This window comes from Papio anubis, chromosome 8 (genome assembly GCF_008728515.1).
Source record: "Papio anubis isolate 15944 chromosome 8, Panubis1.0, whole genome shotgun sequence".
NCBI lineage: Eukaryota > Metazoa > Chordata > Mammalia > Primates > Cercopithecidae > Papio > Papio anubis.
The window spans coordinates 92,430,576-92,445,934 of record NC_044983.1 but is presented as its reverse complement, the minus strand read 5'-3'; the positions used below and the strand labels follow the sequence as shown (position 1 = coordinate 92,445,934).

The following is a 15,359-nucleotide window of genomic DNA, read 5'->3' as shown; positions in this document are numbered from 1 at the left end:
CAAAAAAGACCCCACATTGCCAAGACAATCCTAAGTCAAAAGAACAAAGCTGGAGGCATCATGCTACCTGACTTCAAACTATACTACAAGGCTACAGTAACCAAAACAGCATGGTACTGGTACCAAAACAGAGATATAGACCAATGGAACAGAACAGAGCCCTCAGAAATAATACCACACATCTACAGTCATCTGATCTTTGACAAACCTGACAAAAACAAGAAATGGGGAAAGGATTCCCTATTTAATAAATGGTACTTGGAAAATCGGCTAGCCATAAGTAGAAAGCTGAAGCTGGATCCTTTCCTTACTCCTTGTACGAAAATTAATTCAAGATGGATTAGAGACTTAAATGTTAGACCTAATACCATAAAAACCCTAGAAGAAAACCTAGGTAATACCATTCAGGACATAGGCATGGGCAAGGACTTCATGTCTAAAACACCAAAAGCAATGGCGACAAAAGCCAAAATTGACAAATGGGATCTAATTAAACTAAAGAGCTTCCACACAGCAAAAGAAACTACCATCAGAGTGAACAGGCAACCTACAGAATGGGAGAAAATTTTTGCAGTCTACTCATCCAACAAAGGGGTAATATCCAGAACCTATAAAGAACTCAATCAAATTTACAAAAACAAACAACCCCATCAAAAAGTGGGCAAAGGATTTGAACAGACACTTCTCAAAAGAAGACATTCATACAGCCAACAGACACATGAAAAAATGCTCATCATCACTCGCCATCAGAGAAACGCAAATCAAAACCACAATGAGATACCATCTCACACCAGTTAGAATGGCAGTCATTAAAAAATCAGGAAACAACAGGTGCTGGAGAGGATGTGGAGAAATAGGAATACTTTTACACTGTTGGTGGGATTGTAAACCAGTTCAACCATTATGGAAAACAGTATGGCGATTCCTCAAGGATCTAGAACTAGAAATACCATTTGACCCAGCCATCCCATTACTGGGGATATACCCAAAGGATTATAAGTCATGCTGCTATAAAGACACATGCACACGTATATTTATTGTAGCACTATTCACACTAGCAAAGACTTGGAATCAACCCAAATGTCCATCAGTGACAGACTGGATTAAGAAAATGTGGCACATATACACCATGGAATACTATACAGCCATAAAAAAGGATGAGCTCATATCCTTTGTAGGGACATGGATGCAGCTGGAAACCATCATTCTCAGCAAACTATCGCAAGAACAGAAAACCAAATACCGCATGTTCTCACTCATAGGTGTGAATTGAACAATGAGATCACTTGGACACAGGAAGGGGAACATCACACACCAGGTCCTACTGTGGGGGGTGGGGGGGAGGGATAGCATTAGGAGATATACCTAATGTAAATGATGAGTTAATGGGTGCAGTACACCAACATGGCACATGTATACATATGTAACAAACCTGCACGTTGTGCACATGTACCCTAGAACTTAAAATATAATTAAAAAATTGCAAAAAAAAAAGAAATTGTGGTGTATATGTATGATGGACTACTAGTCAGCCATAAAAAGCAATAAAATAATGGCATTCGCAGCAACCTGGATGGAATTGGAGAACATTATTCTAAGTGAAGTAACTCAGGAATGGAAAACCAAACATCGCCTGTTCTCACTCATAAGTGGGAGCTAAGCTATGAGGATGCAAAGGCATAAGAATGATACATTGAACTTTGGGGACTTAGGAGAAAGGATGGGAGGGAAGTGAGCAATAAAAGATTACTCACTGGGTACAGTGTATACTGCTCAGGTGATGGGTGCACCAAAATCTCACAAATCACCACTAAAGAACTTACTCATGTAACAAAATGCCACCTCTGCCCTAAAAACCTACGAAAATAAAATAAAATAATATCACTATCAGAAAAAGAAAAAAAAGCCAATGTTTTCCCTTTCTGGAATTTCTTCTTTTTATTTCTGAAAATGCAATGCAGACTAGCCACCAACATGAAGCTACATTTGTATGGAGGCAGCCTGGATGCTGTCAAGATAAACTAGTTCTGTTTATATGATTGCACGTCCTTTGAGTGTGTGTATTTCTGCCAACCTCAGAATTTTAGGCATTTCCAATTTCATCCATGTGCTTTAACAGGCTATAGTGAAACTCACATTATAGAGAAATAAACCGTCTTTTTTCACATTCTAGGAATTTCAGTGATGATAAAAATTTTTAGCCAGATCAATTGCAATTTAAATCCAATTTTTTTCTTGGAGTAGAGTGTATTATAGAGAATAAAAGAGGGCGTGGTGGCTCACACCTGTAATCCCAGCACTTTGGGAGGCTGAGGCGGGCAGATCACAAAGTCAGGAGATCGAGACCGTCTTGGCTAACACGGTGAAACCCCCATCCAATTAAAAATACAAAAAATTAGCCAGGTGTGGTGGCACATGCCTGTAGTCCCAGCTACTTTGGAGGATAAGGCAGGAGAATTGCTTGAACCCGGAGGCAGAGGTTGCAGTGAGCCAAGATCGTGCCACTGCACTCCAGCCTGGGCAACAGAGAGAGACCTCGCTCCAAAAAAAAAAGAACAGTTCTTTTAACTATTCTGTTTTTTTTTTTTTTTAAATAAAGTCCAATATGTATAGAATTTTAAATCTCCTTCTTAAAAATAAGTTACTCTCTTGCCTTGAGGATAAAGTCTGCACTTCTAAACATGATTCATATGTTCTTCTTGTCCAGGCTCTTGTTTACCTCAGTGTTCCACCCTCCTACCACTGTGCATCTTGCATTCTATGCAGCAGCCACTCTGAATTCCTTTCCATTTCTCCGGTGTGCTTTGCTTTGTCTCATCTCCTGCCTTTGCACACACAGGTCCCTCTGCCAAGGTGCAGTACCCACCTCCTCCCTACCTCTCCATTCTCCTTAGCTTACTTCCACTCAGTCTTCAGGTCCCAGCTTAGATGTAATTTCTTTCCCAGAAAGAAATTATAAGGTGTTAAGTCTTGAAAGACTTAAGTTAATGATCAGTTATTAAGTTAATGATTAAGTTAATGATCAATTTAAGTTAATGATCAGTGTCCTTTAGAATGTAGGCTTTGTAAGGTCATGGTAGATCTTTTTGATGCTAACATTAATGCATATCATAGTGTACAGAACATAGTACATGCTCAGAAAATATTAATTGAATGTTGCTGAATCTAGAACAATCCTCATATGATGTTGTGGTCTACAACATCACATAGAAAATGATGTTACTGACCTACTAACCAAAGGACACTTGTCTTGAATTATGTTATCCCCAGGATCACCTGAGGCCAAAAGAACTAAAGTATTGAAAGAGTAGGGCATAGGACATAAGTTGTCCTTTGTATAGTAAATAATTGTATTCAGTGACCAAATTCATGACTTTAAACTCATTATACACTAACTGACTGAAATAGGGCAATAGAGACTGACTTTGAAAAAAAAAAAAAAGGTCAAAAATAACATACACACAATTTACAAAAGAAACCCTTCTCTGATTTGGATAATTTAAGCTTGCAAGATTTGCTTCTTCTAGTCTAGACGTTCAGGGGAAACCATCCGGCAGCAGCAGACCAGATGCTCCTCTCTGGGCAACCATCACTGCTTGCCAGCATGTGCTCATTGATTTTGGAGTTCCTCTTTGAACTAACATTTGACTTGATCTAGAGTACTTCTGAGCTTGTATATTTTGCTGTCTCAAAATTTGCTCTTGATATTAATCTCTCCATCCTCCCTCTTCCATGTGGCCTTGTATTTCTAATCACAACCATCCACAATAATCTTCCTGCTTCAAGCTTCACACTTGTATAATGACAGCTGGTGTCAAACCAAGCTGTCCTCCACATTCCCGGGACAGAGGCCTGTGGCTGCTGCCATTTCCACCACCATCATGGCAATGTTCTTGGCAGACTCAAGGCCTCGGCTCAATGCCAAGGCTGAACTCAAATGCCAAGGCTTCTGGGAGTATGGCAGGCATTGAGGTATGGGGATAGGCCCGGTGGGGAGAGGGAATGTTTGCCTATAACTATTTCTCTGACATACATAAATACAGCAGAGCTAGGGAGACTTTAAAAAAATGGCAGCATGGCAATCAGAATTTTTCTTTGGCCACAGACTGTGATGAAGAAGAAGAAAAGCTCTCAGCTCTACACCACAGCATCATCGGTTTACCAGTGCATTCTCATTCACAGGGCTGGAGGGAGAAGGCTCATACAAGGGTGTTTGCTAGGGCCAGTTGACCAGAAAGTATTATTGAAAGTCTTAAATGGATAATGAGAGATATTTTTGTATATTACATGTACAAATGCTTAGCAGTCCATGGCTGGGTTTTTACCTTGTGTAACTGATAATACTGGAAGGCACCAACTCCACCTTGTTCTTCTGCAGTCCAGAGCACCAGCCGCAGAGTCCTCTTTGGACGCAGCCCTGGGAAAATAATAAAATAAAAAAAGTGATACTTTAGTTGATTTTGAATTTTATAAAAAAATGGCAGGGTCCCTCATCTGCCACATGGAGACAGGAGGAAATCAGAGGCACTCATCTCTCACTGGTGTGGTTACCTCCTTCAGGGTATGGCTGGCACAACAAAAGAGCAACTTCAGGGCTGATCTCCAGCCCAGGTTAATGGAGAAAGGGGTTGTGACAAATGTAGTTTGCAGGCCAGAAAGTGAGAGCCTCTCATCACATCCTTAACTGGATATCCCGCCCAGAAGAACCCAATGGATGGCCAAGATCAGTGAGATATTAGATCATATCTGGAAGATGCAGTTAGGACGACCCCAAGCTGATTGTGGGGTCTTTCAATGATCTTAATTGAAATTAAATCGTTTGGGTCTACTTAAGGATAAGCCGTATAGGGCATGACTTTTTAGTCTAAACATACAAGCATAGCTAGATGCCCATGCTATCTTCAGTAATGTAATAACTGGAAAGCAGATTCAATAGTTATGCTTCCCTATGGCCAATTTCTTCTCCTACTTGGAAATAGAAGGTCATTCCCTTAAGGTCAATGAAAATTAATTGAATGAAGATGATATTTATTGACCTTATTACTGCACAAACAGCTTGGTGGCAATTTTATTGACTTGTGATACACAAATTTGTATCCTGGACTTGTTAAAGTTTATGGCAGATGTGGTGGATCCAGAACTATTTTTGGCTGACAATGTCTGCTCAGTGAAAGTTACCTACAAGGAATCTGTTTCTGAAGTTTAAAAAAACGGCAAAAGAGTGTGCTAAAAGTGCTACTTTGTGACCAAGAATTAACACCTGTTCTGATTCAGACTGATAATGGCATTTCTGAGAAATAACAAAGGCAGAAAAATGTGAAGCTGTGCTTAAATCTTATTAAGAGCGTTTTCCCACCTCCTCATGGGAAACCATAGGAAGGGTTAAAATGGACTTTGAGTGGCTCTGAGATGGACACACCACATATCTCAAGTATAACCACATATGTGCTGCCACCCAGGTATATGGCCCTTGAAGGAGCCAGCTGGCTAGCTGCAGCCTGCATGACAAATGCTCCTGGGACACAGAGCTCTCTCCTGTCTCTTACAGGCTTCAAAAGGCATTCTCCTTTCCTAAGCCTAGTGCTAAGGAGCTGAAAAGGAGGAGCTACACTTTTTAATGAAATTGAATATAGTTGTGAAATCACTTTATACTTCAGCATGTTAACATAATTTAAAAAGCATAGGTTTAGGATGCAGGTTGACCATAGTTGCAGTTAAAACATGGACAAGCAATTTCTACATTCAGTTCCTCAGCAATCCTATTGGTGTTTCCATTGAAGTCCATATAGAATCCAACTTCTCATCTTGGCCACTACTGTGGTCTAAACCCCCACCCTCTGTTGTCTGGATTGCTGCAGTGGCCTCCTAACTGGGCTTGTTGCTGAAGCCCTCACCTCTCTTCAGGTGATGCTCCACACTGTAACCAGGAGAGTGTTGGCAAAACCTAAGCCAGATAATGTCATTTCTTGGCTCAAAACCTCCAATAACCAGAAGTAAGCTTCTGGAAGACAGGGATCTATGCTTTTTATTCATTGTAATGTCGCCAATTCCTAGATTGTTTGACACACATTAGGTGCCCAATAAATGGTACTGAAGGAACAAATAAATGCAAACCTTAGTGTCTTGATTAGAATGAAATTTGAAGCCACTTATCCAGTCTCATCTTCTAAAAGTCTTCTGCTAGCTCATTCCCAGGCAAGGTGTTATATTTGAAAAAGGCAGACAGATCTGGTGAATCTTGCTATCATTCGGCACTAGCTGTGTAACTACTGGGAAATTTATCTACCTGAAATTATGCCTCTTTATCTGAAAGATGAAGATAACATTATGTGCCTATGCCATAACCCCTTTTCAAATTGAATGAGAGGTGATAACACATGTAAGACAAACCTGGGGCTGGCATGTAATTGGCATTCAATAAGTGAACAATAAAACCACATAACACACTTTCACCTCACAGAGTAGAAGGAATATCTAAATGCCCAGAGAGGAAATTCTTCCAAAGGACTTTGAATACTTGGAGAACAAGAATTCTAGAGTGCCCACTGTTTGCTCTACCGAGTCAAACCACCTACCCACATTCCTAGCATAAACTTACTAAACTGTTGTCTGAGGAAGAAATCTAATCAGGATTGCTAAAAATAACAATCTACGGTTTCTTTCAAAGGAATGTGCTTAAAGTCAATTTAAATGAAATAACTTGCTTGTAACAGGTAAAAATAAGAAAGGATAAAGCACTATTATTGTTTATATGCTGCAAATAAAAATTCTAAACATTTTTTAAATCCACAAGAAAAGGAAAAAATACACTTTCTTTTTACATATCTGTGCACCTACCAGTAAAATACTACCAAATTATTAAAATGACAAAATTCTCTAAATAAGAATAAACAGGCAGCACAGGCTGTAGAATATTCATTTTTAAAAAGCAAACGCTCTGAATATCCCCATAGATTTTGTGTGCCACATGAAAGTTATTATCCTACAGGGTTAGTCTCCTTTACATTCCAAATCAGTCACATGGCCAGTGATGTATTAAGGTAATAAAGAGGTAATTGATTTGAAGTGAGGAATGCTAAGGCCTCAGCACAACAACAGCATAGTTGGTGCATAGCTCACCCTGAAAAGACTAACAAGCCTGCTCAAGTCCTTGAGAAGCTTAGCATCCATTAGCAGGGAACCCTAGCACCTACTTGACAGAGTGAAGGCCTTAGGAAGAAGTTAGGAAGCCAGTAGATTAGCAAATATTGAGTCCAAGTCTCTTTCTACTCTGACAGTCTGATTGTCCCTGAACCTGAGAGAAATGCGTGAGGCTTCATTCAAGAACTAGACCTTAAACCTAGTGGGGAGTTCAGGTCCCCCGTCTACCCAAATCCATGATAGACAGTGTGGGGTACAGAAAGGCATTGGCTGTGGAGTCTGAATGAGCCGTGTTTCACTCCTGGCTCTGCTGCTTCTGGCTCTGTGAGATTAGATTAATTATAATACCTAATCTCTTCATCTATATAATAAGGAAAATGGTAATTGCCTGAGGGGATTGTTATGAAAGTTAAATGAAACAAGGCAAATGTATATCAAGCATAGTCCCTTGCACATAGTAGGTTTTCAAGAATTGTTTATTAGCTTTTCTCTCCATCACTCTAGACCTTTCTGGTCAGTGCCAACAGTCACCAGGGAGGGCGTGTGGTAGAACTAGGTGAGATGCATGGTCCTCAGGCCGCTTCTTTAGGAGCCCCAGAACACTTTTGTTTATACAGAATGCATAAGCCCAGTCAAGGGAAAAAACAGATTTCATCTAACCTGTAGGAAAACACATAACTTCTTTCAGTACAGAAAGCGCCCTCATCCCAATATAGAGCATATCCAAATCTAAATAAATAGAAACAAGTTCTTCCCTTTTAAAATGAGGGCCAATCAGAATGTTTAGTTTTTGGATAAAGTCAAAAGGTTAAATATATCTGAAATCTGAAGACAACTGATATAAGGACATCTATATTTATCATTTTCAAATGATAGAATTTATTGTGTATCTTAAATCCAAACTAGTTTGAAAAACCATAAGTCTTAAATATATACAAGAAAGCAACAACAACAACAATAATAAAGCAATAACAATGGTAGCAACAAAACAAGTGATATGAGGTCAAATGTATAGAATTAATTCTGTGGCAGATCTGGGGTAAGTGGAAGCTCTGTTGTAAGCCTGGCCCCTATTCTGTCATGGCTTGGTAGCATGCAGCTCCATTTCCAAGGCAAGCACGTGAGAGAAAGTCCTAGAATTAGAAGAGTCAGGTCTCATTGAGGTTTTGTTAGGGGAGAGGCAATCAGTTCTCCTACAAATGTATAGAAGGTACCAGAGATGCCTTGACCTCCTGGAATCTACAGTACGACTTCCAGATAATACAACAGTTTATAGCCATCATGGTTTTCCTTTAAAACAACATCAACTACCAATAATGTGTCAGAACTTGGTTTTGGTTTATGAAATAGGATATACATGCATTTCATTTTCATTTCATTGAGGAGAATACTAATACTAGGGGGAAGAGAAATTATGAGAAAAATTTCTTTGGACTTTTTTTTTCATTATTCTTAAATTTAAAGAATTCTGAGAGAAAAATTATGATTAAGCTGATAATTTGAAAGGTCAGTTGACTGTCTTACACTTGCACAAAGAGAGGGGCAGAGCAAAGTAAACTTGGCTCTCAGCAGGAAAAGATTAATCCAGCCTTGTAGACAACTTTCCTAACTCATGAAATCTACAGAACACTGTTAACAATATGTGTTGACCCCAACACTAATTTACTATTCGGTTTCAACCCTCCAGAACTACAGATAAGTATTGTTCTCCCTTCTGTGATCTAACTTTGCAGAGAAAACACAACTTCCTTCTGCAGTAAATATACTCATTTTCTACTAGTTCACAAATACAACTGTTGTCCCACTCTGTTTCAGCAACAGCTCAGAAGAGAGTGCCTACACTTATATTCCTGCAATAAACTTAACTAATAAGAGTACAGTATCTGAGACACAAAAGTAAATAATGACATGGTAGCATGTGAATTGAATGACAAGAGGTAGTAAAGCAGAGTGGTTAAATGCATGGGTTTGGGGGTTGAGACCTCTTTCTGCTTTGGGCAAATTATATAATCTGTCACATAATTTATGAGCACATTATCACTGATAAAATAGGGGCATGGTTAGACAAAGATAAATTATTTTAGTGAAGTAAACTGCAACTACTTCTCTTTAAAGGCAGGAACAGAAGATCACCTTGAAGAAGATCTTTGTTCTTGGAAGAATCCCTTGGTGTCTCTCTTAGTTATGTAAATATAAAGCAATTAGGCACTTTGGGGAAGCATTAGGGCAGGGCAACAAAATGTTTTTTAAACTCCATCTGGCAAACTGCTACCTTTTGAGCCACCCCAAGAAACAATCTGCACACTTGTCAGGAGGAGAATCAGTGTAGGAAAAGGAGCCCAGGGCCTTCTAGGGGGAAGCCCTAGTGTCCTCATCCCGTTTCTGTGACTGGAGGCCAGGAATGAGAGACCTATTGGCTCAGGGTGACACTGACTAAGGTCCAGAGCAGGGAATTTCCTGGAAGCCACGGAAATAAAGTGATCCTAATGAAAGGAGGAATCTGGGCTGTTGATCTGGGCTCAACAAAATGGCCTCAGGTTCTAGGGGAAGGACTAATTTCAGACTAGCATGAGGCCAACTCCAGAAGCGCCTCCAGACCAGCCAGCCTGGCACAGTGGTTACAATTTAGGGAACAATGGCTGAGGATGGAAATGTAAACAAAGGGAGTTGTAACCCTGTCACCCAAAATGGTTACCCTGTGACATGGATGTGCAAATGGTGCCATATAGCAGACACCAGGGACGGCAGAAGTCACAGACAGATACAGCTACGGGCTTCTGCAGGAGGACTGACCCATTTGGCCCGAGTAAAGTCAGGATTCATGGACAATTCGGGGGCAGTGGGAGGGATCTCAAGAGGAGATAATAGACTTCCTGCTAATAAGCCCTGTGGAGACTTGGGTGATTAACTGTAAAGAAGATTAAAGAGATGTGATAATATTTATAACCTGTGTTTGTGGAACAGGTCTTAACAGCTATAATTTCCATGATTCAAAGGCAACAGTCCTACCTCATTATAATGATTAAGATTCTATTAGCCAGGAAAATCACTATTAATCACTGGTGAAGCAGAAACATTATGACTCCAAGTGCATAAAGGCCATTTCTGGCCTAGCCCAGTTTTCTACTCTCATCCTCTGCTTCTGCTTATTTTTTAAAAAATTTTTTTATTTCCACAGGTTATTGGGGAACAGGTGGTGTTTGGTTACATGAGTAAGTTCTTTAGTGATGATTTGTGAGATTTTGGTGCACCCATCACTTGAGCAATATACACTGCACTCAATTTGTGGTCTTTTATCCCTCAACCCCTTCCTACCTTTCCCCGAGTCCCCAAAGTCCATTGTGTCTTTCTTATGCCTTTGCATCATCATGGCGTGGCTCCCACATATGAGTGAGAACATACAATGTTTGTTTTTCCATTCCTGAATTACTTCACTTAGAATAATAGTCTCTAATCTCATCCAGGTCACTGCGAATGTCATTAATTAATTCCTTTATATGGTTGAGTAGTATATATACACTATATATATTGTATATATACACACACACTACAGTTTCTATATATATAGCAGTATATATATGTGTGTGTATATGTGTGTGTGTGTATATATATGTGTGTATACATATATACATAGATATACATAGTGGTTGGTTCCACGCTTTTGGAATTGCAAATTGTGCTGCTATAAACATGTGTGTGCAAGTATCTTCTTCATTTAATGACTTCTTTTCCTCTGGGTAGATATACCCAGTAGTGGGATTGCTGGATCAAATGGTAGTTCTACTTTTAGTTCTTTAAGGAATCTCCCCCACTGTTTTCCATAGTGGTTGTACTAGTTTATATTCCCACCAGCAGTGTAGAAGTGTTCCTATTCACTGCATCGAAGCCAACATCAATTATTTTTTGATTTTTTGATTATGGCCATTCTTGCAGGAATAAGGTAGTATCGCATTGTGGTTTTGATCTGCATTTCCCTAATCATTAGCGATGTTGAACATTTTTTCCCATGTTTGTTGGCCATTTGTATATCTTCTTTTGAGAATTGTCTATTTGTGTCCTTAGCCCACTTTTTGATGGGATTGTTATTTTCTTGCTGATTTGTTTGAGTTCACTGTAGATTCTGGATATTAGTCCTTTGTCAGATGTATAGATGGTGAAGATTTTCTCCCACTCTGGGTTGCCTGTTAACTCTGCTGACTGTTCCTTTTGCCATGCAAAAGCTCTTAAGTTTAATTAGATCCCAGTATTTATCTTTGTTTTTATTGCATTTGCTTTTGGGTTGTTGATCATGAAATCTTTGCCTAAGCCAATGTCTAGAAGAGTTTTTCCAATGTTATCTCCTGGAATTTTTATAGTTTCAGGTCTTAGATTTAAATCCTTGATCCATCTTGAGTTGATTTTTGTATAAGGTGAGAGATGAGGATCCAGTTTCATTCTCCTACGTGTGGCTTGCCAATTATCCCAGCACCATCTGTTGAATAGGGTGTCCTTTCCCAACTTTATGTTTTTGTTTGCTTTGTCGAAGATCGATTGGCTGTAAGTATTTGGGTTTATTTCTGGGTTCTCTATTCTGTTCCATTGGTCTATGTGCCTATTTTTATGCCAGTACCATGCTGTTTTGCTGACTATGGCCTTATAGTATGGTTTGAAATCAGGTAATGTGACACTTTCAGATTTGTTCTTCTTGCTTAGTCTCACTTTAGCTATGTGGGCTTTTTTTTGGTTCTGTATGAATTTTAGGACTTTTTTTTTTTAAATTCTGTGAAGAATGATGGTGGTATTTTGATAGGAATTGCACTGAATTTTTAGATTGCTTTTGGCAGTATGGTCATTTTCACAATATTGATTCTACCTATCCATGAGCATGGGATGTGTTTCCATTTGTTTGTGTTGTCTATGATTTCTTTCAGCAGTGTTTTGTATCCTTGTAGAGGTCTTTGACATCCTTGGTTAGGTATAATCCTAAGTATTTTATTATTATTATTATTATTATTTGCAGCTATTTTAAAAGGGATTGAGTTCTTGATTTTATTCTCAGCTTGGTTGCTGTTGGTGTATAGAGATCTACTGATTTCTATGTATTAATTTTGTATCCAGAAACTTTTCTGAATTTTTTTATCAGTCTAGGAGCTTTCTGGAGGAGTCTTTAGGGTTTTCTAGGTAAACAATCATATCATAAGGAGACAGTGACAGTTTGAGTTTCTCTTTACCAATTTGGATGCCCTTTATTTCTTTCTCTTGTCTGACTGCTCTTGCTAGGACTTCCAGTTCTGTGTTGAAGAGGAGTGGTGAGAGTGGGCATCCTTGCCTTGTCTCAGTTCTTGGAGGGAATGCTTTCAACTTTTCTCCATTCAGTATTATGTTGGCTGTGGGTTTGTCATAGATGGCTTTTATTACATTGAGGTATGCCCCATATATGCCGATTTTGCTGAGAGTTTTAATCATAAAGGGAAGCTGGATTTTGTCAAATGCTTTTTCTGCATCTATTGAGATGATTATCTAATTTTTGTTTTTGATTCTGCTTATGTGGTGTATCACACTTATTGACTTGTGTATGTTAAACCATTCCTGCATCCCTGGTATGAAACCCACTTGATCATGGTGGATTATCTTCTTGATACGTTGTTGGATTTGTTTACCTAGTATTTTATTAAGGATTTTAGCATCTATGTTCACCAGGGATATTGGTCTGTAGTTTTCTTTTTTAGCTATGTCCTTTCCTGGTTTTGGTATTAGGGTGATATTGGATTCATAGAATGATTTAGGGACTGTTCCCTCTTTCTCTATCTTGTGGAATAGTGTCAATAGAATTGGTACCAATTCTTCTTTGAATGTCTGGTAGAATTCTGGGTGAATCCATCTGGTCCTGGGCTTTTATTGTTGGTAATTTTTTAAATTATCATTTCAATCTTGCTGCTTGTTACTGGTCTGTTCAGAGTATCTGAACTTAGATTTACTTAGATCAGTAATTCTTTCTGATCTAAGCTAGGAAGGTTGTATGTTTTCTTGAATTGATCTATCTCCTCTAGGTTTTCTAGTTTATGCACATAAAGGTGTTCATAGTACCCTTGAATGACTTTTTGTATTTCTGTGGTGTCACTTGTAGTATCTCCCCTTTCATTTCTAATTGAGCTTATGTCGATTTTCTCTCTTCTTTCCTTGTTTAAACTTGCTAATAGTCTATCAATTTTATTTATCTTTCCAAAAAACCAGCTTTTTGTTTCATTTATCTTTTGTATTTTGTTTCAATTTCACTTAATTCTGCTCTGATTTTAGTTATTTCCTTTCTTCTTCTGGGTTTGGGTTTGGTTTGTTTTTGTTTCTCTAGTTCCTTGAGATGTGACCTTAGAATGTCAATTTGTGCTCTTTCAGACTTTTTGATGTAGGCATTTAATGCTATGAACTTTCTTCTTAGCACTGCCTTTGTTGTATACCAGAGGTTTTGATAGGTTATGTTACTATTGTCATTCAGTTCAAAGAATTTTTTAATTTTCATCTTGATTTCAGTTTTGACCCAATGATCATTCAGGAACAGTTTATTTAATTTCCATGTATTTGCCTGGTTTTGAAGGCTCTTTTTGGAGTTGATTTCCAGTTTTATTCCACTGTGGTCTGAGAGAGTACTTAATATAATTTCAATTTTCTTGAATTTATCAAGACTTGTTTTGTGGCCTATCATATGGTCTATCTTGGAGAAAGTTCCATGTGCTGTTGAATAGAATGCCTATTCTATGGTTGTTGGGTAGAATGTTCTGTAAATATCTGTTAAGTCCATTTGTTCCAGGGTATAGTTTAAATCCATTGTTTCTTTGTTGACTTTCTGTCTTGATGAACTGTCTAGTGCTGTCAGTAGAGTACTGAAGTTCCCCACTATTATTGTGGTGCTGTCTATCTTACTTCTCAGGTCGATTACTAATTGTTTTATAAATTTGGGAGCTCCAGTGTTAGGTGCATATATATTTAGAATTGTGATATTTTCCTGTTGGACAAGGCCTTTTATCATTATATAATGATCCTCTGTCTTTTTTAACTGCTATAGCTTTAAAGTTTGTTTTGTCTGACATAGGAATAGCTACTCCTGCTCACTTTGGTATCTATTTGCATGGAATCTCCTTTTCTATCCCTTTACCTTAAGTTTATGTGAGCCCTTATGTGTTAGGTGTGTCTCTGAAGGCAGCAGATAGTTGGTTGGTGAATTCTTATCCATTTTGCAATTCTGTATCTTTTAAGTGGAGCATTTAAGCCATTTACATTGAACATTAGTATTGAGGTGTGAGGTACCATCCCATTCATCATGCTATTTGTTGCCTGTATACCTTGGTTTTTTGTTTTTTGTTTTTAAATTGTATTTTTGTTTTATAGGTCCTGTGTGATTTCTGCTTTAAAGAGGTTCTGTTTTGATGTGTTTCCAGAATTAGTTTCAAGATTTAGAGCTCCTTTTAGTGGTTCTTGTAGTGGTGGCTTGGTAGTGGCAAATTCTCTCAGCATTTGTTTGTCTGAAAAAGGCTGTGTCTTTCCTTCATTTATGAAGCTTAATTTCTCTAGGTACAAAATTCTTGGCTGATAATTGTTTTGAGGAGGCTGAAGATAGGGCCCCAATCCCTTCTAGCTTATAGGGTTTCTGCTCAGAAATCTGCTGTTAATCTGATAGGTTTTCCTTTATAATTTACCTGGTGATTTGCCTCACAGCTGTTAAGATTCTTTTCTTCATCTTAACTTTAGATAACCTGAGGACAACGTGCCTAGGTGGTGATCTTTTTGTGATGAATTTCCCAGGTGTTCTTTGAGTTTCTTGTATTTGGATGACTAGTTCTCTACCAAGGCTGGGGAAGTTTTCCTCGATTATTCCTCTAAATATATTTTCCAAACTTTTAGATTTCTCTTCTTCCTCAGCAATGCCAATTATTCTTAGGTTTTGTAGTTTAACATAATCCCAGACTTCCTGGAGGTTTTGTTTATATTTTCTTATTCTTTTTTCTTTGTCTTTGATTAATTGGAAAACTTTGTCTTCAAGCTCTGAAGTTCTTTCTTCCGCTTGTTCAATTCTATTGCTGGGACTTTCCAGAGCATTTGCATTTCTCTAAGTGTGTCCATTGTTTCCTGAAGTTTTGATTGTTTTTTATTTATGCTATCTGTTTCATTGAATATTTCTCCCTTCACTTCTTGTATCTTTTTTTTTTTTTTTTTTTGAATTTCCTTACATTGGGCTTTGTTTCTCT

The 15,359-nt window shown here is 38.3% G+C and overlaps 1 protein-coding gene across 2 annotated transcripts in view; it reads right to left on the bottom strand.

Annotated features, from left to right (window-relative positions):
• The window catches only part of CPQ (carboxypeptidase Q), a 502,651-nt gene that overhangs the window by 111,577 nt on the left and 375,715 nt on the right, over window positions 1-15,359 (bottom strand). For both annotated transcript variants that reach the window (XM_031650077.1, XM_031650078.1), the window contains one exon: window positions 4,326-4,417. In XM_031650077.1, coding sequence (XP_031505937.1) covers window positions 4,326-4,417 — 92 coding nt within the window. The remainder of the gene's footprint in view (window positions 1-4,325; window positions 4,418-15,359) is intronic.